This window comes from Carassius auratus, unplaced genomic scaffold (assembly GCF_003368295.1).
Source record: "Carassius auratus strain Wakin unplaced genomic scaffold, ASM336829v1 scaf_tig00022738, whole genome shotgun sequence".
NCBI classification, from domain to species: Eukaryota; Metazoa; Chordata; class Actinopteri; order Cypriniformes; family Cyprinidae; genus Carassius; species Carassius auratus.
In genome coordinates, this window is record NW_020525215.1 from 6319 (window position 1) to 31166 (window position 24848).

The 24848-nt window shown below is 37.1% G+C and overlaps 1 protein-coding gene across 3 annotated transcripts in view; it reads left to right on the forward strand.

The window, feature by feature from the left end:
• Positions 1-1107: 1107 nt before the first annotated feature.
• The window catches only part of LOC113077515 (coronin-1C-like), a 52814-nt gene continuing 29073 nt past the window's right edge, over positions 1108-24848 (forward strand). Inside the window, exons 1-2 of one of the 3 annotated variants that reach the window (XM_026249879.1) lie at positions 4305-4437; positions 6749-6800. In XM_026249879.1, the coding sequence (XP_026105664.1) occupies positions 6779-6800 (22 nt within the window). In that variant the 5' untranslated portion in view covers positions 4305-4437; positions 6749-6778. Of the gene's footprint in view, positions 3744-4301; positions 4438-6748; positions 6801-24848 lie in introns of those variants that run through there. The other 2 variants (XM_026249878.1, XM_026249880.1) reach the window with 2 other exon arrangements.

A 24848-nucleotide genomic window follows, 5' to 3' on the forward strand; every position in this document is an offset into this window, starting at 1 on the left:
AATAAATCTCTTGCATTTTCAATATGATTCATAAACTGCACTGAATGATTATTATTATTATTTTTAATTTGACATCCAATAGCTGTAAAATCTGATTCAGTGATCCAGTTGGAGCAAGGCTCTTTAACAAGAGAAATACCATCTTTCTTTCTTTTTTTCTTTCTTTCAAAGCAATAAAAAGATCTTCAAAGCTTAAGTCTGCTGCATCCTCATAATCCATAATGTCATACTGAGCTCTAACCTTAAACACAGAACTTTGGTAAATCATAATTATGAAAAGAATGGTTGAATTCTTTTTATATAATAATAACGACTTTCAGTGTCATAATTATTATGACTTCGTCATCATTTTTACTTTTTGTCTCATAGAGTATCTCATAATGTTGACTTTTTAAATCATAATTATTTGTGATTATTTGTAATTTGAAAATCTGAATTTTTAATCTGAATTAATTTTATTGAATTTAATGAATAATTAATTTATTTTATTTGTATATAAAATTTTATATCAGTTTTAATTTCAAATTTTAGTACATCAAGTTAAATTACATGAAAATGAAAATAAAATGTTGCTGTGGCAACTAGCAAAAATAAAATAACTTTAACATTTTTTTTTTACATTTTGTTTTAGTTAACGTTTATTTTAACTGAAAATGTAAACAAAAAATTTATTTTTTAAAAGTTTTTTTTTTTTTAAGTAAAAATGTCTTGAGTGTTTTCTTGTTATTTAATTATTTATTTTACTATAATAACCCTGTCAACCTCCACTTTAGTTAATACCAGCTACAAAGAGACTTGCCATAAAGTAAGATGACAAGAGCAATGATCAGCTGAAGCAAATAGAACAAGTCAGGTTTGACTATGATTATAAGATTTAGCTCATCCTAAATGACAAGTAGAGACAGAAAAGTGAAAAAGACAGTAAGTGAGCATCAGTTAAAGAGACGATTAGTGAGCATCTAACTGTGTACAGGGGAGTGATAGTGTGGAATAATTTTAGATGAACACAGGCACAACCTGCATGCCAAGAGTCATGCCATATTCAACATCTTGTGCTCCACAACAATACACTGTCAATGACATCTCTCTCGCTTTTTTTTTTTACAGAATGGGACAAAACCAGGGCAAGGAGGGGGAGCTAGGGCAGGACAACAGCTCTGCAGGACCAGAGGAAAAGGGACCAAGCCCAGACCCTGAGGGGGGCAAAGAGGAAGGAAATCTAACCATTGAAACTCATGAGGTCTGGACAGATGAGGAGAACACAGCCAGAAGAAGATTGGATGGAGGCCCAGGCAGGGAGTCATCATCACCTACACCAGTGAATGGTTTGGATTCTCCTGGTAAGATGTGCGCTCCCACGGATGAGGGAGTTTTGGAGGGAGGGGATGTCGAGAGAGAGGGAGGAAGAAAGAATAGTGAGGAAGGCAGGGCTAAACCGCTGGCTCCACAGCAGCTGAATGTAATCACACAGTCTGACAGCACATGGGAGGCTGGTGAACCAAACTACAACAGAAAAGACTTGGAGAGTACACTAGAAGACCATCAGGACAACCTAAGGTGTGACCTTCCTGGTAAAGACAAAATTGAAAGGCTTCGCAAAGAAGAAAAGAAGTGTGCTTCATATGTAAAGAATGAAATGGAGTCTGTATGTGGAGATGACGCCAAGCTAAAGAGTCAGGAAGAGGTCAGAAAACTCGATTTTGAAGCTGCCTGTGATATTAGTCTAAAAAGTACATGGCCTACCTTGGAGATTCTGGAAAGGAAGGAAATTTCAAAACCAAGTGGTGGGGATGCCAACACCAACGTTCACTTCACGGTTCAAGACCAAGCTTTAGTCATTACCGAAAATGTCTTGTTGCAGACCAGCATGAATGAATCGCAAAACAAGGGGCTGATTAACAAGCGCACAACATCAAACCTTGTGATGAACTCACAAGCGGGAACATCAAAGGACACTACTAAGGGAATTCAGCACAGCAAAGAAGAAATACAGAAGAAGCTGCCAGTGAATCCACATAAGGTTGTAACAGAAACCCCAAACGCTGAACATTCCTCCTCAGAAACTGTCGAAACCCAAGGGTGGTCAATGAAGGATGTCCACTCAGCCAGAGAACCAGAAACCCCACATGCTGAACAGTCCTCTCTGAAGAACATTGAAACCCAGGGGCAGGCAATAAAATATGTCTGCAGAGACAGAGAAAATGTAATGGGGTGTCAGCCAGCAAATGATGTCATAAAGACCAGATTTACTAGTTTATCTCTGGCAGGTGCGGATTTACAATGCAAAGCTGTGAGTCTGGAAAGAGTGCAGAGCCCAGAGGACCTCGGCACCTTGGAAGTGGCATCCAAGTCACCTTGTTTTCACTCTGAGAGCCATCGACAAATATATGCAGGTGAATTCACACAGGACGAGCTTCAGAAAGAAAGGCAATTTAATGTGTCATACTTGGAGAGCCCTTGGACAAAGGACCCTTCACTTGGGAGATCACCCACTGGAGGTCACAAAAATAAAGATGGCATAAGAGGGACTGAAGAAAGAGGAAATCTGAAATCTGCTTCAAAGGGTCTGTATCATTCCCATGAAAATAAACCTGAGATAAAAGATCTTTCTCTGCGTGGAACAGAAACGGAAGACGGTTGTTTTGTGACATCTAATATTGCCAGTGTAGGTACGCTGGGTGAAAACAAACCCTGGCTACAAAGCTATGAAGATGAGAAGCATATTACATTCTCTGAAGACATTACAGATTCGAACCCCCATAGTAAATCTGGTGTTCAAGTTATGCAAAAAAATGAAAAAGAGGATCTCCCTCTTTTAGCAAAGGCCAAAGTACACACAGAGAAAAATGTAGAATGGTTTCTGGATGAAATGAGTCCACAGGCAGTGATACAAACCCTTCCAGAGACGCCGAAGGATACAACACATGAGATGGATACAGAACATTCTTCTTCAATAAGTGCAGTGATTGATGCAGAAGATGCTACAAAACAACAGAGGTTAGATGGAAACGCTAATGCTAACTCGGAGAGAGACCGGGTCGGCAAGTCTAATCAGAATACCATCAGCTTGCACAAGGAAACATCTGCAACTGGTTCCATCTCTGAGCTCATTGCTGGTCCAGATACAGCTTCAGGTCACATAGATGATAGGCCAAGTGTGGACAAGAAAACAGAAGTCACTCTGTCTGGTTCTTCTCAACTTCAAGAAAAATGTTTTTTGAAGATTTTTACAAATACGTCAACCCATTCCACTATAAGCCAGACAGACGTATCTGATCAGGTCTGGGCCGCTTGGGCTGCTGGAGCTGCATTAGCAGACAACGCAGCAAACACATCTGCTGCACAAGATGTGCAACATTCCTCCTCCATGTGCAACCTAATAAGTATGCAAGCTAACGAGAAACAAGATAAAGAGCAGAACAAGCTGTCGACACAAGCAAATTGTCATGTGTTCGAGGAGAAACCTTCAAGCCAGCTTGACCAAAAGCACGCAACAGAAAGCAACCCAACCACCATCATGGAAACACCACAGGGTGCACAGAAAAGACATGTTTCTGATATGATAAAGGAAACTATTGAGTTGCAGAAAAAGATGAAGGAGTGGACCAAGCCAACTGAGGCCCGAGTTGATCTGACCTTAGATCCAACACAGTCTGTGAAAGTGTCACAGATGAAAGCAGCATTTGATCCACCAAGGAAATCACCTGACAAAGCACTAGAGAGAAAACCTTCAGTAAGAAAAGGTAGGAACCTTTCTGAGACGGATGCTATTCATACATAAGTATGATTTTTTTATTTTGTTGTTTTTTAAATATAAAATATTATTTATTATTAACCAAATCTATCTGTTTGTATATTTATTTCATATTTGTATGCAGCAAATAATGATATTGTGTATGCCAGCATAATGGTGCCATCTTGTGGCAATTTACGTTTAAGGAAAATCAACCTCAACATATCACAGCTCATAAATAGAAAAAAGAAAAAAAAACTATCTAAAAGATCCGTTGTGTTTATACTTTGTTGTATTCTCACTATGATAGACCTACCATCAGCGTAACGTACTAATCGAAGTGACTTTACGTTAACTGACTTCACTGCGTGTACGACGTCCCCATGCTGGTTCTACAAGAACGCAGTCACGTCGTCCGCTTTTAAGTTCATACCTGTTCACGCTCAGAATAGGCGGGGCTAACCGAAGGTGTTTTGTGATTGGTGAACTTCAAGGCCACTCATCTCTCTTTTATCTAATTACGTTCTTCGTGGGGCGGGGAAAACAAAACAAGGCGTGGCTTCCGGCGAGTCTCGGACAAGTTGAGTGAGGTAGTGGCATAGGAGCATTCGCGCGATCAGGGACCGCCGCTGGGAATCTACAGCTGTCTATAGTACAAAATTAAAGTCGGCCTTGGATATATTTTTCCTACGACAGCTCAGAAGGTAAGAACAGGCGCATACGTCATCTGTCATGTAATATTTGTAACATGAGGTGAATATTGTATTGCTGTGGGTAACGTTAAGTTTAAGAATCTGTCCATGCGAAGGGATCATGGCAGCGTGGATCAGGCCAGATGGGCTGAGCTGCAGTGCTCAAAACGCATATTGCCTTAAATTCTGATATCTCATATCTGAACGGACATGATTTTAGGTTGGTATGTATAATGTTGTGAGTTGTAAGGATAGATTAAGTAACGTTAATGCTTTTGACTTAGAAAATTGTGGGAAGAGAAAGTTGCTGCGTCTGGGTCTTTGAATTTTATAAAATTTTAATTAAAATTTATACTGATATTAAACATGGAATGTTCGATTTTTTTTTCCGTTTTAAATTCTTAGTATAGAATGTTAGAGTCTTTCTTCTGAAATTGCTAATGTGAAATGTTCGAATCTCGGAATGTTTGTTTGCTGATCACATTAGAAGAACAGAGTGTTGAGTGATCGTTAAACAAATGTAGCTAAAGTTTAACCACTTTAATTTGCATCCAAAGCGAATGTGATTCATCTTGATAATTTTTTGGCAACTTTTAGCTTGCTTTGCTAAGGTAAGGTGTTTACTGCTCAGAGCAAAAATGAAAGTTTAAATCAAGTATCAAATAGAAGTGTCAAGCCTTGGAACACATGATCTCTAGAAGATATGCAGAATAATCAATTCTACATTTATTCGCTTAATCAGTCAACACATCTGCAGAGAAAAATGTTGAGAGATCCTTTATATCCGTGGCCAAGACGTGTTTAAACAAGTTGGGTGAACTTCCTGTAGGTGTGGATTATCTTGTCAGATCCAAGAGGGTTGATCCATTAAAAATCATCTTTGAAACTTAATACATTGTGATGTCTATGTTCATGTTAAAGTTTTAAACATTTAAGTCATGATCACCATTTTTGAGAAATGTTGATGAAGACTTGAGATAAAGTCTGAAATAAATTATTGCGATTAAAAGATGTTTTATTCTACATGGATTGGGTCGCACCTTTATGGGTGCTGCCATGTTGACAACATATGATTGTTCTTGTCATACAGTTGACTTAATACTAATAATACATTTCATGAAAAACAGAGCTGAAGTTGAAAATAAATACAGGGACATCTGAAAATTTATGAAGTTCACATTTATCTGTTTTTTATTAACTCGAACAATGAATAAAAACCAGATAAACGTGAACAGAAACTTGCTGAGTGCACCTTCAGTGCAGAGAGGCTTCTGTTTAAAGCCTTCCCTTTTACTTGGAAACACTACAGGGTTTTTTATGATGCAAAAAAAATTTAAGCTGGAAGAACAATATTTGTTTGGTCATAATTATTCCATTCAGCATAACTCTTACCTTCAAGTTTATCCCTTAGATTAAATTGCTCCTCTTTGTTTTGAGTTATTTAGATTGACTTCTTCAGATCAACCCTAAAACTGTTAGTTTACTTGTCTTTTTGGTTCTTGCATTAACCTTCAGTCATCTGAAGGAGAACAAGTGTTTGGGCTGTTACACCCGGTTAGAGTTTTACTGAATATTATGTAGTCTTCAGAGTTTTCTGTGGTTACCCATGTGTCGACCACACTGTAATATTGTCTGGCTTGTTTCAGTTTGACTCACTAACTTGCCAGGCAGCAGGAAAGAATAAAATAAAAAAAATCTGTTTAGAAATCTATGAAATTCCAGATATATTTTGTATTGACTGCTGTCTGTTTGCAGTATTTAGTAACTGTTTGTTTTGACTAGGCATTTACATTTTACTTTTTAATTAATTTTATCAGATATATTTTATAGAATAAGAAGGATGAAAGAAAACATTGTGCATGGATAAAAGTGCCTTATGGTTCAAATATAGCCCTTTTATTTCTTTTTTCAAGAGACCAGTCTTTGTTCTTGGTTATTCATTGCTGGTACATGATCCAGCTTGAGGCCATGCTGAAATCTTGACATGGTAATGTTTGGGCTGGCCGTCAGAATGCATCAGCCTGTTTATGCGTATGGACGTCATTGCATCGGCTTCTCTATGCCGGTTTCCTTGTGCTCCTTGGGAAATGGGTCAGGATGCTGGGTAAAATTAGTCAGGAGATGCAGGATGTTGCTGCAAGGCTGGAGAGGATGCCTGCTTCAGGAACGTGTGTGTTTGAGAGAGATAGAGAGAAACCACTGGATATATATAGGCAGGGAGAAACTGTTGAGAGTTTTAAGGAAGTTTTGTTTCGTCTGAAGACCTGACAGGATCAGGTTGATTTGCACATTTACCAGATAATAACTTTCTTGTGTCCTTTAGGCTGCATTCATCAGAGTATTGAGCGTTGCGATGGATGTCTCATCACCAGCAGGTATGCAGGTTTAAATACAACCTTTTTCAAGACTTGCAGCTCTTACTATAGAGCACTTTCTTTGCTGAAACTATATTGTTGCTCATTTGAGAAAGATTTGCCCTATGTGATATTGTTTAAAAACCATTTTGCAGCAATTAACAGGTCAGAAGCATCACTGTGAAAGGCTTTTGTTTGTTTATAACAAGACTGTCAATCTTCAATACTTTGAGCTCTGATTTGAATGCTACATTTCATGGCACTTTATTTGTTATACACTTTAAGCCGATGTTGGTTGTTTGAGTTGTGAGTTTGTTGTGTAGAAGCTTATCCCACTAGGATTTTAAATTGGAACATTTAAGCTCAGTTCACAGATTGTAAAGTTTAACCAGCACATGTATTCATCCATAAAACCTAATGTTTTCCTAAGGTGAATAATGATGTCATAAATCTAATTTATTATCTGTATTTAGGGCTCTATAAAATCATTTTTTTCCCCAATTTTTAATTTTTTAATTTTCTGATTAAACTTTTCTGGATTCTGTTTTATGATTTATTAATCAAATTCAATTTGAACTGATCCTTTCATTTTTTGACACAGTGCTCCCAACAGAGGTTTTTAGTTTAAAGGGGGGGTGAAATGCTCGTTTTCACTCAATATCCTGTTAATCTTGAGTACCTCTAGAGTAGTACTGCATCCTTCATAACTCCAAAAAGTATTTAATTTTTATTATATTCATAAGAGAAAGATAGTCTTTACCGATTTTTCCCGGAAAAACACGAGCGCCTGGAGGCGTGACGTGAGGGCGGAGCTAAAGAATCACGAGCGTGAGTAAGCTTTTGCGTTGAGAGCGTTTGGAAGCTGTGACAGCTGTGAAGGCTGAAACTGAACGAGAGCAGCAGCAGCAACGACTCGCTCTGAGCGGGGCTCGAACCCGGGTCTCCGATGGGAGGCAGACGCACTAACAAGGAGGCAGAGATATTTTAAGCAGTTTTACTCACCGCCTGCGGTTCCAACACACGATCGTGACCCTTTTTCGTTGGGATTGCATCATTCTTAAGAAATAAACGATACGCAAATCCGTCGTCAAACTGGGCTTTGTTTGTAAAACAAGCATTTTAGAAATGCAGGGAACAAACACAAACACTTGCACAACTCCGTTGATGCTCTGTAAAAATAAACTCCATCCACTGGTCCCTTAATGCTATTTTTTCTTTGGTAATCTGTGCAGGGTTGTCTTGCCCTGGCAACCAAAAACACACTCCTTTTGTGACATTTCGCGAAGCTCTCGTTCTGATCAGCGAATGCCTGTTGTGCTCTCACTCTCAGTGCTCTGCTGTACGGGAGCGCGCACTCTTCCGGGAGAAGTGCCCTCAGGACCCATATAAGGAAATTCCGCTCCATCTAACGTCACACAGAGCCATACTCGAAAAAACTTTCCGAAACTTGTGACAAACCGGAAGGAGTATTTTTGGAACACAAATACTCCTTCAAACCTACAACTTAATTTTTGAAACTTTGTCCATGTTTAGCATGGGAATCCAACTCTTTAACAGTGTAAAAAACCCAGTATGCATGAAATAGCATTTCACCCCCCCCCCCCCCCCCCTTTAAATTAAAACATGGATTAAAAATTTTATGTTGCTTAAGTTTTTTGATAACTCTAATACTGGTGTTCTTATTACTTTGAAGGACATTTTTCTGTGCAATAGTATATTTCTGTCATAATTTTATTTAAGTAAGCCAACTATTTTTTTGTGATAATTCGGTAGGCTTAATGACTTTCTGATTTCAAAAGTCATTTTTAAGTTTTTATTTTTTTATGCTAAACTGTATTACTTGCAAAATAGTTAGCTGTTGTTTAAACATGGTAGCTGATAGCAGTGGCAGAGATTCTTATACCCTCCACCTGGAGCTTGCATCTTATCTCACTGTTACGAAAGGCACCAAAACCCTAGCTGGAATTCCGTCACAATTACTCTCTTTGACAGGAAGAGGATTGAGGTGGTGTCATCCCTTGCTGGATTCCCTATAACAAATGGAATTCAGAGTGGCCCTTAGCTCACCAGGCTGTTAGAATGCTTTCATTTATTCACTCTCATGTCATCCAAAACCTGCTGATGACTTTTGCCACTGTGCAAAAATATCTACTGAAAGTTTTTATTATAATCAATGGACACTGAAACTTTCAAGCCTCAAAAAAATCATAAAAATGGCCATAATGACCCATGTCGTTGTCTCACTGGAAGTACACTTACTATATTTTAATTGTGCTTCTGTATCCTGTTTTAAAGCTTGAAAGCTGCTTGACCCATTCATTTTTATTGCCTATTTGCACGGCTGATGAATTGGCAACAATTTGCATATCTAAACCATTGATTGGTTAATATGAATATAGAAACTAAGATTTATGAGTTGTCAGAAGGGGGTGGGATTTATATTACAGGCATGGCTAGTGGTGGGCGGTATGACCAAAAATTTTTATCACAGTATTTTTCAAAATTATACTGGTTTCACGGTATATGATGTTATTTATTAAAAAAAAATTCCCATGCATGACCAGATGTAAAACCACATGTTCTACTGATTGAGAGAGGCTACTGCAGTAACTTAGAATGCCCTATTTTTCTGTCATGAGTGAATATTATGTATAGAAGATGCATGTTGAGTGGCTATGCGGTGGTTTTGGCTATATTACTTTTTTCTCTCATGCAGCGCACTGCCTGCATCTAAGTAACAAAAAAGTGCATAATATTAACAGATGACCTATGCTCATATTTATAATTCCAAACAATCAGTCAGTGTTTTGTCCTCATTTATTTACGAGTCGACTGCAGTACGGCCATCTGAAAGCGATGCTTCTCTGCTGCTCACTGCACAGAACAGACACCGAGAGCAACGACACTGCACCAGGAGAGTTAGAACTTGCGCTCGCAGCACAGCACTGGCGATATCTTCCAACTGAATCATAGCTAAGGTTTATCCAAAAAAGTTGCTAGGTTTGTCAGTATATACATTCTATGGAAAAAAAGCAGCTAAAAGCATCTGAAAGTTGCTAAATCTAGCGCTGAAGTCACGCTCGTTTGTGTGAGGCACGGGACCTGAAGGCATCGGGCGGTGGATATATATGTGGGGGTTAGTGGATATTGTGGATAAGTTCTTCTGTGTCATCATGTTCTACTAGTTCTACAGCTTCAGTTTCTGAACTTTCCCGCTTTGTAACACATACAGTTCTGTCCTCGCAACAGTGAAAAGAGCCCTTTCTCAGACGCATTCTGAACAACGTTTAAATGACATTGGTATTGCAGTATTTAAAAAATTCATATTATAAGAAAACTATTAGTATTCGCTATGAACTGGTATACAACCCAGCATTAGGCATGGCTACCTAAGGCATTACATGACTAAAGAGGACAACTAAATTAACTCTTAAATACCTAAGGGAACAGAAACTTCTTGTCACCGTTTGACAAAACACACCCTGTCTGATGAGGAAGGAAGCAACATCATCTGTCCAAATAAGACTTTTTTTTTTTTTTGGTTAAAAATTATCCCAAATAAGTTATTGAGCAAGTAGCCAGTCTGTGTTTAAAACTATCTCCTTAGCTTTAGCCTAGTTCACCACGATAAGCTTATAATAATGTTTTATAATTTGAGTGGTTCGGGTCACTTTCAAAGTTTGCTGCCGTCTTTGCATCATTATTTCATGTCTGTATAAGTAGAACTGCGGAAAACACTGCCGGAATCGTGGAATCCAGTCATAAAAACAGAATTCACAGTTTAACGCGGAATGTCACGGAATTTGGCAAATTTTGAATGAATTAATCAAAAGTAGGTCATTACACTTAAATCAAATTGCAATAATGGACCAGTATCTGTACATTTTAAGCTGCAAACGTCGATTTAAATATGAATCCTGCATGAACTTTGTGTCTCTGTTAATGAATGGTGCAGAGGTGCGGTTTTGTTTATTACAAATACTGAAGCCTGCTTGAGGCTCAAGGCGATTTCACCGTCTGCAGTCTCACTAAATAAGGACGTAAACACATCGACATCCTTGAATAGAACTTCAGTAATTAGGAGTAAACTTAATAACCATGTTTGAATGTATTATTAGTCATTTTAACTGAACATTTTAACTGGACTGGTGCTTTTTTTGGTCATTCATTGTTTCTGTAAAAAAAAAACAATTGGGAAAAAAACTAACAAAAAATGCTGATAAGAAAATAATGATATGAATTCTAATAATAAAAACTATAAACCACACTAAGGATTACTAAGAATTACTGATCTGCTGGATTCCTTAATATCAGTCAGGTTTTATGTGTTCACTCGAACTGATTTGCTAAAATCAAAATAGGGACGATATTAAGTGAGTGCTAGCCAATGAGATAGCCCCCCCTGGCAGTTCTTAAAAGCTGAAGACTTCCATGGGAATGACGTTATTTTGACAGGCAAATACAACAAAGAATATTGTTTAAATATAGCGGGTCAATTAAATCTACCCCCTCTCTCTCTCTCTTTTTTTGTGTGTGGGAGAAAGCGATGACAATTTGTGCACCTTTACACTAGAGTTTACGGTACATTAAATACAGGTGCGCTGCGCATTCATTGAGATGAACTGGAAAAAAAAGCACAGATCGCCTGACGGAGAGTGAAACTGAAGCCCTCAGTCAGAGAGTGTTCGCGAGTGAAAATATATTTGTGCTTAACTTATACTTAGCTTCCAACTCACACACTGTTACTACTACTACTACTACTACTACTACAACAACTACTACTAAAATGAAACAAAAATTATTTTTTAAGCAATGATCAGAATCAACATTTCTTCCAGGTTTTAATTTTACTAGTAAATCAAAATTAAGCTTAATTTTAAGCAGTTAAAACATTAATGTTTTATGCTTTCATTTGATAACCAGAATATTTTAAGTACACAACACAGAATTTCTGAGGGAAAAAAAAATCATAGGACTTACTTTGAGAATTTAAAAAAAAATTAAATTAAGGTGTTTTATGAATTCAAATAATTAGACATGCTAAAACCCAAATTTTGGTAACAACAAAATATATGGTGAGAAAAAAATTAAACATTTCATAGGGCCCTAAATGTAATTTTTGGTAAACTTTTAATAAATTGATGTGAAAAAGTTTCCTGATTTTAATTAATTAGACATGCTTTTTGATTAATACAGTTGAATTTAATTAATAAAAAGGAGTAAAGAAAAATTTAAATGGAATCCAAAAATAAAAACGAAAAAAAGACGTGATTTTAGGAAAAAAATAAAACCAATTTCATAGGGCCCTACATAAAGAAGTCCCAAATAGTAGGCTGTCGTGCGTGGATGCTGCAGGTGGCAGATCATTTGTAGCCTCCTTTTACAGCAGCTGGAATAATTAAACTTGTCCTTTTAGAACTAGTTCTAAGGAACATTAAATTGTTTCTTTCGATGAAATTTGAATGGACAATTAGAGAGTAGACCGTACAGAAACTGAAATTTATACGCTAAATACACAGTCACACGATGTTGATTAGAATCTTTTTTTTTTTTTTTCTTCATTGTTCAGATGACATTTTCAGGTCAAACTTCTTATTTTTGCACATACTTCCAAGACGCAGTATCTGTAATTCAAAGGTAGGGCTGTGCAATTAATCGCATACGATTGTCATGCGCATCTCGTCAGTAAAGCTGGTCCAGTGATTAGTAGTAAATTCGCCATCACCTGCTTTCAGATGGAGTGGCATTCACTATACAGAGCCCTAGTTCACTGACAAGCTAGGCAATATCGCGTTTGAAATTAGGCCTGTCGCGATAGTCAATAAATCAATTAATCCCATGATAAAAAAAAAAAACGATTTTCGCCCGCGATAATTTCTTTTCAGTTTTTATTTAAAAAATGTAACGTCATGATGTGGGGTTATTCTGGAGCACAGCCTGTGGACAGCCTGCGGTAGAAAACACCTTCTCCGATGGCACAGATGTCCCAGGAATAAAGACATAACGTCTCGCTAGAGTGACCAGCTTTGGGAAGTTGCTGTAACTTGCTACAAAATATATTTTCGAAGAAAAGTAAAAGAAAAATTCTGCGGTGTTTGGGTGCACCCCATTTTTTATTTTAAACTATGGGGAATTTCACCCAGAAGGAAGCTGATCGAGTTGGTTGTTTTCACATAACCTGGTGCGCTTGCTTCATTCTGAAAAGCTGAGATGTTTTTTAACTAGATGTGGTGTGGACGGGCCTGGAAAAAACGAAAGCGTTGCGAGTGCATTGCTTCCATTATGAGCGCGCATACCGCATTTGAAATAACGAACTTGAGCATAAAAAAAAAAGAAGACCTGATATTCCCCTTCATCGGTCAAAATGTTTACTTTCGGTTGGTTAAACGGTACAAAACATAGAAAATTAATCAATTTTAAGCCACACAGATTAAACATGTTGGTATTTCTTGCTCTGAATCTGCTATAAAATAAAATAAAAATTTGTTGATCTTTGAAAAGGTGTACCTGCGTTATGTCATTTATCATTATTTTAGTTGAAACTGGTCTGAGAACGACAATATTATCGCTTATCGCGATAATTTCTTGGACAATTTATCATCCAGCAAAATTTATTGTGACAACCCTATTTGAAATCAAATGCGAATAATCTGCGATTATGAACGCGATATTGCCAAACTTTTTTTCTGCTGTAAAGCTGGCCATTTTAACATGGAGAGTCTATGGGAATGACTCCCTTTTGGAGCCATCCTCTAGCGGCTAGTCAATGAATTACAGTTTTCTTCTGTGTTGGTTTCAAGAGAGAGAGCGTAAATTTGCCACTTTGAAATCATGCACGTGTGGAGATTTACCTCTGATTACAGAACCGACATTACTGATAAGATGAGCATTAAATATTGGGCGATATTTATCATGCCTCGCTATCAGCAACTAAACGCATCTGCACTTGTGAGCTTGCGCTGTGCTGATGTTTAAACTGAGCGCTGTAGCTGTTTTTAATATTTCACAATATTAATTTTTTCTGTACCTTTAATTGGGTGATATTTATTGTGCATCCCTAGTTGCTGAAAAGTCTGTCACAAGAACACTAAATGGGGCTGTGAGATCCAGTGTGAAATGCTTGAATTCAGTGAAGAACACAAATGACTCTGTACTAGTTTAAACTAGTTTAAAGCCAGATGTAACCGCGCTGAGAACCAGAAGAAACACTGTGCGCAACAATACTGTCAGGAGGCTTTTCAATCTACAAGTAGCCATACTTTACTATGGATTTACTGTAGTAACACTAAGTGCACACTGGTATTGTGTCAGAAATGTTCTCATCAAATTTTATTATTATTATTGTAGAAATGTATTAAAGGAGTAATGGAAAATAATAAAAAACAACCATATAGTTACACTTTTACAATGGTATTGATGTGCTGCATGTTATTGTGATCTAAATGTATGCCTCTATGGTAGACCAGTGGTTAATTTTAATAAAACTCAAACACTAAGATTAATTACAATCACCATATAAAATTGTTTTTATTTTTATTTTTTTACATATGTTTTTACTGTTTACTGTTTTTGATAATGAAAATAAATTTACACCTGCCACCTATCTCATGCTGCTACTACTGTCAACTCGGGTGCACTCTGCTGTGATGTAATGGGGACTGATTTGTGTTGTGTAGCCCAACACTCAAGTTGAATTTTAATACTGTTAACCTTCCCTCTGGGGTTGCCCTTTATGGTGGAGGCAAACAGGAAATGGCAGCAGTGAACATCCTTAACAACATTCCCATATCCTTGTATTCGAGTTTATCATGGGCCAGGGTGCCATAATGAGCCCAGTAGTGTCAAGTGAGATCTAGTTATACAAAGCTGTGGCTGGCAGGATTGAAGGGAGTGCTTATGTTTAGAATATTTGGATGGATTGAATTTTTAAACAGAGCCATGTATGGTGTTTGAACAGAGTCAAGTGTAAAATGGCTCTGACTACATGTGAAAACAATCTCCCTATCTTGTATTCACTTTCTTACAGTTCTGCATTTGGAGCAGTTACTCGATCTGCCTTGTGCCTTTTCTCTGCCGGCGTTATGTCAGAGCCCAGCAATGCGGCTGGATTTTATAGCAGTAAAAACACAGATACATGACTGACCACTGCAGCAGGGATGGGTCAGAATGGTCAACTAGTGAATTATTAGTGATTTTACATAGATTTGTATATGTGTAATTGAATATATAGGTTCAGTTTGGATTATTATTAAATGATATATGTGTCAGAGTATTCCACTTTTCTTTTTAAATCTAATTTAAAATATCATTTTATCCCTATGATGGCAAAGCTGAATTTTCAGCAGCCATTACTCCAGTTTTCTGTCAGAAATTATTCTGATATGCTGTAGGGCTGCATTTTCGATTTTTAAGACATAAGTGTTCATTTAATCTATTGTAAAATCGATTTTCCATGTCTAAAAAAAAAATGTTTCCTTTTTCAACGTCAAATAACGGACAAACGTAAAGAGAGCACTGGAAACGCACAAGTCGGCAATATTTCTTATTTATTGGCATGAAGTTTTGTGCAGAATAGCAAACAGCAACAAGAGTGCAACATTCTTGAAAAAAATATATATGAAGAGGGGACTGCTGCCATAACAAAACAAAAACATCACTGCAGGCTTCAACCCGACTGCATTTATGATTTAGGCAATTCACAAATCTTCAAGATTATTTTAAATAATGATTCAATCCATTTCAAACAACTGTTCAAAAATTGAAACTTTAAATGAGCGTTTTTTTATTCACTATATGTCCAGCTGTTGAGAAGACGCGCTCCGACCGCACTGATGAACTTTTTTATGGTAACTTTTGATCAATATAATGCACACTTGCTGAATAAAAGTAATACTTTATTTTAAATAACTTACTGACCTCAAACTTTTGGCTATTAGTGTATGAACTAGTGTGTAAACCCTGGGCACTTTACATTCTTGTAAAAATGATGTTTCTCTTTTAGACCGATCAAAATCATACTTTTCTTTGAAAAATGAAAAGCCTGTGGTCTCTGATCCGCTTTTGGACAAGGCCTACACAGCCTTCACTCTCTGTGTTTTACCATCAAACCGGTGGACCAGTGATGCCACAGTGCTGCGTTACAAGGCTTCCTTTGTGCACAGCTGAGTTCAGGAAGTGAAGGAATCGCCTCGGATGGTTGTGGAGGCGGTATCACTCTGAAACATTGCCCAGAACTCAATGTGACATGAAAGTCGGCCTCAGAAAAAAGGCGCTTCCTCTTGTTGGTTAAATGAAGGTTTGATCAAGATCATCTTTAGGTCTTTCAAATAAATTCTTGTTCTTCTTTTGTTTCTAATACTTCCGTTGTGCAAGGTTAACAGCTTTTTTCTGACATTGGTTCACAGGGAGAAAGTAGCTGGATTGAGCTTGCGGTCAGGAATCTATGAATCATTTAGTAACCTGCTTGCGGCACTTATTAGTTGGGACCTGTTGAAGTTTTTGATGAAGTACCTGTTTTATCTTTCTTCTCATAAGCAGGGATTCCAACAGTCAATGTATTAATATTGGACGCATTTTTGCTGAAATTGAAGTGAAAAAAACCCAACAAATTTAGTCTCTGTTAGTCAATAAGTTTTGTTTCAAGAAATGTAATACTTTAATTTGCAAGGAATTAGTGTTGTCACGGTACCAAAATTTCAGTATTCGGTACCAATACCAGTGAAAATCCACGGTTCCCGGCACCAATTTCGGTACCAAAGCAAAACACAAAAATATGCTAATTAAAAAAATTAATAAAAATTAAAACACTTTTTATTACTAAAATAAAACCAAAGCCATTCTTTATACTTATTTACAATTGTGTTTAAAGATTTTCTACAAGTTATATAATTATGAAAAACGGTAAACAAGTTTCACCCAAATTTAATTTGTCTTTTAATTTATGAAATTTAAACACATTTTATTTTTGGTAAATAAAGGGAATTTGCTATTAAAATTAAAACATGGAAGAAATATTTTGAGATTTATTTCTTTAAAAAATAAAGTTTTATTCATTTTTTTCAACAGTAGTAGCAGTATCACATACATTTTACTAAATAATAGTAATATTTAGTAGCACAATGCTTTTATGTAAAAATGAACTTTTAATGAATGCATATTTGTCATTTTAACTGAACTTAAGACTGGTGGTGATATTTTTGGTCATTGAGGGTTTCTGTAAAAAAAAAAATAGTAATAGATCATATGAATTATTATTAAAAGATAATACTGCTACTAATTCTACTACCATACTAACAATATACAATGCACTATGGATTGATGAGCTGCTGGGTTCATGAATATTAATCACGTTGTATGAGTTCAGTCAAACTGATTTGCTGAAATCAAAACAGGGACGGTAATAGATGAACGCCAGCCAAAGAAATTGCCATTTGCGCATTAGCTCCGCCCACTACTGGAAAAACCAGCATATCTTCTTGTTCGAAAATATGAATAATTCTAAATGAACTCCATTATTTTGACAGGAGAAGACAACAAAGAATATAGTTTACGTGTACCGTGTCGATTCAGCATGGTAAGACTCTCGCTCTCTCTCTCTTTGCATGTGTAAGAAAGCGACGGTGAGTCGTGCGCATTCACACAGACTTTACAGAGCGTCAAATACAGGTGCGCTGTGAGTACATTGACATGAATCGAAAAGTACAGATCGCTCTATGGGAAGAGAACTCTGAAGCTCAGATGCTGAAATTAATGCAAGCATCACACGTTTCAGTCTATGTAGTAATCAAACCCGCACGTCTCTACCATTCGATCATTCACACAGAGACGCACAGAACATGCAGGATTCATATTTCAGACAACTTTTGCAGCTTAACATCTACCGATATTGGTCCATATGGAGATATGATTTTATTAATTTATGCTAACTTTGACAAATTCTGTGACTGTCCATATTTTCATGACTGGATTTTGAGATTCCGTCCTCGTTTTCTGCTTCACGGAAATCATAGCGCTGAAGCGGGTTTAACGGGACCTCGGTACCACCGGTACCTAAAGAAACCTGGTACCATCACATTTCAAATTTTTTAGTACCGAAGTACCGGGTCTTTTTGACTATTTTCATGTGACACTGAAGACTGGAGTATTGATGCTGAGAATCTAGTTTTGCCATCACACATGCATTAGTTACTTTATAAATATTGAAAATATATGGGATATTTCACAATATTGCTGTTTTTACTGTACTTTTTTTTTAAATTAAATAAATAGTATTTGTGACCATAAGAGACTTATTTTTCACCCACCCCCAAATCGACCCCAAAGTTCTGATTGGTAGTATAGGCCAGCAGTCAATTACTTTTTTTGAAAAAACTAGAAAAAAAGTGTATCGGAAATATCACCGCTACCACAACAAATTCTGGCATCGGCAAGTAGATGAAACCATACACCGATCTGATACCATTTTCTTAAACAAGACCTAGTTATGGCCGCTAGCTTTGCCTAACCGCTGCACGGTTCTTCTTCGCTGCTCAGAATGCATTGCAAACACAGGAAGTTGTGCTGGGTTGCCACAAGCAACCCCTGTTTAGAGCAGTGAAGAAGAAATGAAAACGCGTTAGCAGCACTGATCTATATATGACTAGATCGCTCATCGCGTTCTAAACTGCCAACAGACAGTGAAGCTGCTTCTATATTATAGATCAGTGTTTAGCAGTTTGTCCGCTGTTTAGCAGGATTTCATACTGGACCAACCAGAAAGTAAAATGGCGACTAGGAATACCGTCACTTCATGAGAATTTACGTTTCATTTGAGAAAACTGTCATACCATAAACACAGACACTCAAAGATCTTCATGGCAACCAATCAAAATAAATCTTCAGTTTAACGTGAGTAAATTGACAATATATTAAGCTACTGTTGTAGCCTAAAGTAGACTTAGCTATGTCTCTATTAATAATAATTATGCCTAGACGGTTGCTTGTTTTTTTTTACTTGTTTTGTTGTAAACAGGGTGGTGTTGGCGCAGTGGATAAGACACATGCCTTTGGTGTGAGAGACCCGGGTTCGAATCCACTGTGAGACACCAATGTGTCCCTGAGCAAGACACTTAACCCCAAGTTGCTCCAGAGCCGTGTGATCTCTGACATATGTAGCAATTGTAAGTCGCTTTGGATAAAAGCGTCAGCTAAATGAATAAATGTAAATGTAAAGAGATTATCTGATTAATATATCATTTTGTATATTCCTAGACTTATTTGTTGCAGTCTTTTATACAGTTATATTGTAAAACTTAAATACCTTTTTTTAGTTTGCGGTGTTAGATTTTTGGCTGCATTTGAAGTTCTTTTTCGCTTAAGAAAATAAATATTACTGTCAAATTCATGTCAGATAATAAAAATACTGTAATAAATACAGTTGTTCACCATGTATTTATTCATGTTTTATTAAGGGATAAGAAGCACACCATCAAATTATTCTAGCAATTTACAGAGGGTTAGTAGTATATATAGCTGTATATACAGATACACACCCAGGTATCGGATCAGTACTCTGTATCGGCCGATACCCTGAGCCCAGTTATCGGTATCGGGAGGAGAAAAAGGGTATCGGAACATCTCTAGAAAAAACATGTAGGAAACAGTGGTTTTGACTCTGTAACCCACCTTACAAACCTGTACACATCTTGACGCAGGTTACGGTGAAACCTCTCAGTCTGCCTCTTGTTTTTCTAATACTGTGTGGCTGAGAATCCTAGACCAACAAAGTTGTTTTTACCACAGCTTGTTTTGGATGACAACACTTCTGGCCATCTGTAACTACTTTTGTCCATGTAGGCAGTCTACTAACATGGCTGGTGTGACCGTGTAAATTCCATCCTTGGTTCTTTGTGGTAATATTTGTGCAGTTTTTAATGGGTGAGGAATGTGAACGCAAGCCTCCTTACCTCATTGTTCTCATTACAACATTCCTTGGAAAACTGTCCAGCAGCTTTCTGGACATTTTCTGGAATTGTATGCATTAGTGCCCAGGGTAGGTCCAACCCAGAACACAAGCATGGCAAAGTAAAGTGGTTGCAATCAGAAACTTTTACTCTGTATCATTGTTTATAAGATGTTAGAGAATTTATTGTAATGTGGACACAAAAAATGCAAAAGTTTTTACCAGGGTTGCTTAACTACTGTGTGGTTTGTTTTGCATTCATGTACTAATGGTGACACACAAGGACAAAGTTAAACATTATTGAAAAAAAAGCATTGCTGGATGCATGGCATTACTCTACACTTGCTAAGAATCTACACAGACACCAGATCAGATTTATTAGGATTGATTGGGCAGTAAGTTGGCTTGCAATGCTCATTATCCTGCCAGAAACTAATGACAGCAAGTTGCTTAAGGTAATTGCACACCACTTCACAATCATGCCTCAAAATTTCTTTCAATCATACCTGAAAAATACTTTTGGTTAGATGTTAAAATCCACTCCAGATTCCATTCTCAAAATCTTAAATTAACAGTAAAATTAAATGTAATGCAATGTTAAACCATTTACAGTGTTCACCATAAATGGAGTTAACCAATTGCTTTAATGTAGATTTTTTTTTTTTTTTTTTACATTTGACTCTTTCATTTTGTAATATTGCGTAACAATAGAATATACTCTTCATGTCTTCAATAGGCAGTACAGTAAGCTACTGTAGACCGTAGGAGTAGCCTAATCTCTCAGTGTTGTTTTGGCTCAAGCCTGATTCGTGAACGGTTTAAGAACAAGGTTTTGGTCAAACATTCTGTAACTCCTTTAGTAAATGTCTGCTTTTCTCTTTTTTTGCTGACAAAAGCACAAACGGAGTTAAACATTGACTTTTTCTGGTGCCATTCAAAGGAATCCTTGGTGTGTTTATTTGTTGCAATAGTGTTGTAGTGTGTAAGTTTGTTTTCACGTGCAGCATTAATGTCAGTTCCCTTAGCTGATCCCTCAGAGATGGAACCAGATTTAATGGATAAATGACCGTCATTTTTGCACAATCACATTTTACTGAACTTTACAGTTTCCTTCAGTTTTGTTGAGCCATGCAATGTGATTTTATTTTGAGAAAGTGTTAAAGCAGTGACATTATGCTTTAAAATGTTCAAATTGTGACATTTCTCAATCACATTATATTTGGCCAAATTGTGCAACCCTAATTTGGTTGAAATTTTTACTCAAACATTTTTAATGTTTGGAACCGTATTTTCAAGTTGTTTTCCCAACAAATCCATGTTCAGCTGACTAAAGTTAAGATAATAATAGATCTTTTTTCGTACTAATTCTTTTATCTCTCTCTTTGTGATGTGGAACATTTCTCATGCATTATTTTTGCGACTCAATTCAGAATTCTGCTCCATCATCCTGCTCTGAATTTATATTGTGTTGCTTGGCAATGTATTCTCACAATTATCTTTTCTCATTCTCTAGTGCTCGGAGACTCACATTGTTGCCTTTTTAGGGGACATGTTCATTCCAGTCTTGTCCAATTCTTTCTGAATAAGATTATTCGACATATGTGCTGACAACAATGTCATGCCTTTGAGCTGGTGATTATGGCCAGATTATATGGTAAATTTATACAGAGGACTCTATTTGTATTAAATTGGTGTTTTATGGCACAATGTAACTGTCATGATGGCTGTTGGATGGTCAAGGTGGCTTTCTTATGACTCATGGAAGTGTCAAGACCGCTATTGTATGCTGGAGTGATACAACATGTCACATTTTGTGCTTGTCAAAATGTGGGCTGTTGAATGAAGTCGTCAATGTTAGCCTTTGTGAAACCGATCACATGTAGGTGATTTGGAATTAACATACATCTAATGCCAAGCGTGCACTTTAAGACTGAAGCCCAGTGTGCAGTAAAATACTCTGTCTCTTGTTTTCTGTGATGCTGACGTGCACCGTTTATACAACACCATTATAAGTGAAACGACTTGAAGTTGAACTATCCCTTTAATGCTTCAGTTTTATAGTGTGTGCGCTAGGTTAAAGTAAACTCAAAACCCTCTAAAATTATTTAAAGGAATCATTTGACAGGTTATGACTTCTGTGGTTTGTATTGATTGTGATAGGCCTGTCTGTTAAAATAGACCTTGTACTATAGCCTTTTTTGGCTAAAAATGATTGGTGGGATACAGTAACATATCGGAGGGCTCAGCATCAACTGGGTACATTTTGTACTTAAAAGGCCAAATTTACTTCTTCTTGGTGCTAACTTCTTTCATTCTTTCCTACTGTGGTATTTTGCTGGTGTTGCTAGGTGATTCAGGAGTGTTGGTAAATACAGGCTGGATTTCACCATGTGTTACTTGGCAGTAAGTTCTCTGCTCTACTTTGACTACAGCCAGACTCCACCTTCAAACAGCCAACCGTTTATGTTCTACTACATGAACCTGCTGATTCAAATCTACACAAAATACCACGCCTCTCTCTCCATCCCTTTTGCTTTCACTCGCTTTTTCTCCACCTGGCCTGCAATATGACTGCCAAGAGCACTACGGTTGTGACCCCATGCTAACCTCTGCCACACCAGATGCTAGTGTGAAGTATCTCTGTATTGCCTTCACACGGAAGAGTTGTCGTGTGACGTTCCGGTGTGGCAGTGTGGCGTAAATACCGTCAGCAGGATAGTGGTGAGCAGATTGAACACAAGGTCAACACTTTTCATCTGGATTCACATGCCATGTCGGGTCTTCAGAGCAGTGCAGATGTCAAATCAAGTGCAGCTCTGCTGCAAATCCTATCTCCATGTGCACGTATGAAAACTTATGGAAGTGATGTGCAAGGCAGACAAAAAGGAAAGAGGAATCATTGCATTTGTAAAATGTGGTACTTGTGTTCCTAAGCAAGCCATAATTCATGCAATTACTGAAACAGTCCAGTAATTATGGCGTTACTGAGATGGGGTTACTTCTTTGTATTAATATTGTATAACATGACTTTTTCAGAACCCTTTCCAGTATTTCACTACAGTAAGTTAGCAATGAGTAGGCACTTTATATATATATATATTCAAGCATTACATCACTTTCTCACTAGTGGGTCCTCTTCAGTAAATGGGTGCCGTCAGAATGAGATTCCAAAGGCAATATCACATTTATTCACAAGCAGTCCACAGGATTCTAGTCCATCGCTTAACATCTGGTGAAATGAAATGCTGTGTGTTTGTAATAAACTAATTCTATTTAGCATTAATCTCTTACTTTTGTTATCCATGATAATGCTTCCTCCAGTGAAATATTATTTTTCTGTTGTCCTCTCACATTAAAATCCACCAACATATTTGTTTAAAGCCGTTTTGGCTTTAAATGGTGCTTGATCTTGGTGCATATTTTCCTTTCAGAAGTCAACTTTTTGCTGAAGAAAGCAACATTATAGACATAAACACAGGCTGAGACACTGTTCAGTTAGACTGGATTTAGGTTTAACTTCTTGCTGTTCTGACCGAGTCAAATAATCTTATCTCGTTAATAGTTAGTGTTGAACATGATTGGTTAGGTTCACTCCATATAGCCCTTGGGCGTCGTTGGAATTTAAATGCATTTTACAAAGGTTCACTTAGAGTTCGCTCCAGTCTTTACTGCAGTTTATTGTTTCAGAACACCATTCTAGGCAGGATCTTTTTCCGGAGCAGTTTGTGTGAGGTTGTCCTTCTGGCACAGTAAGACCATCTGATTATCACTTTATATGGCATGATTCCCAGAGGAAATGACTATGAATCTACTATAAGCTCTTCTCTCTTTACACATAATCTACACTGCAAGCATAGCAAGCAATGTTGGATGCTTGTGGTGATTTATAATAGTAGCTATATAGTTTTGCCGCTTGCTTCTGTAGTGGATTGAGAGGAAAACTGTGATTCACTTTGATGGAAGCTTTGATTTTATCTTGATTTTGAGGTGTGGCATATGATACATTTCACAATCATGAGTTATTGACTTACATGTGCTCTGAATTAAACCTTTCTGTTTGGAATGTATATTGCGCTTGTTTTATATCAGAGTGATGATGTAGTGATTGATTAAAACAGACTAAAGAATGCGAGCAGTGCCTCTGAATGCGTATGCGAGCATATTGTTGCTACAGGCGAGACTGAATGTTTGACAGAACCTTTGCAGAGACTTGCAAAGGAAAAATGTTCTGTGCCAGGTGTGGTTATGCATGATGCCTTTTTTTGTTTCCCTTTTTATTTATTTTTTATTAATCTTATTTATTACTCCAGTCCACTTTTAGTTATTAATCTTTACTTTTTTCCCCTTTTTTTGTTGTTTTTTTATTTATTTTTTATATTTATTTATTTAAACTTTTTACTCTTGTAATTTTTTGTCCATCTCAGTTTGGATTACTAAGAAAAGATTTGTCTGATTTTCTCTACATCCATACTTGCACAAAGATTGTTGAACCTAAAGCTGCTTTTTGAGAAGTTTGTTGTGAAGAGAAGTCTCTGCTGCCCAAACAAACCTTTTTGGTTCCATTTGTGCTCCCTGACACATTGCCGTCCTTTCTGAACTCATGTTACCTTCAGGTGGTCAACCTCAGCAGCTTATGGGGAATGAGGCAATGAAAGGGTGAGAATGAGGAAATCGCAGCAGTTGAGTTCGTTTGGACTGTATGTGGTATTTAGAGCCTTCTACAGGATTGCCCCTGTGCAAGGCCTTCTGACGTTCTGGAGGAAGTGTGAGATGTAGCTTGATGACCATATCTTCTGTATAGGTTAGGTTCCTCAGTATGTCTGTTAATAAAATATTACAGAAATAAGTGTCCAACTGTTTGTGTGTTCCTTTATACATCATAATACATCTGCATGTTCTTTAGACAGAACTTGTTCTTGCATTGTCTAGCACAATGGTTTATAAAGAAAATGAAAGTCACAATGCATCTTTTTTCCCTCTAGTCATTCTTGGCCTGTGTTAATGCTGCATTAAAAGTTTTGACATGCAGCACAGCAGATTATTGTCCGTTTTAGTAATACTGGTCCTATCAGATGAAGGAGTGACATATAGAATACATATCGACAGATGTGTATTAGAAATGGTGTATG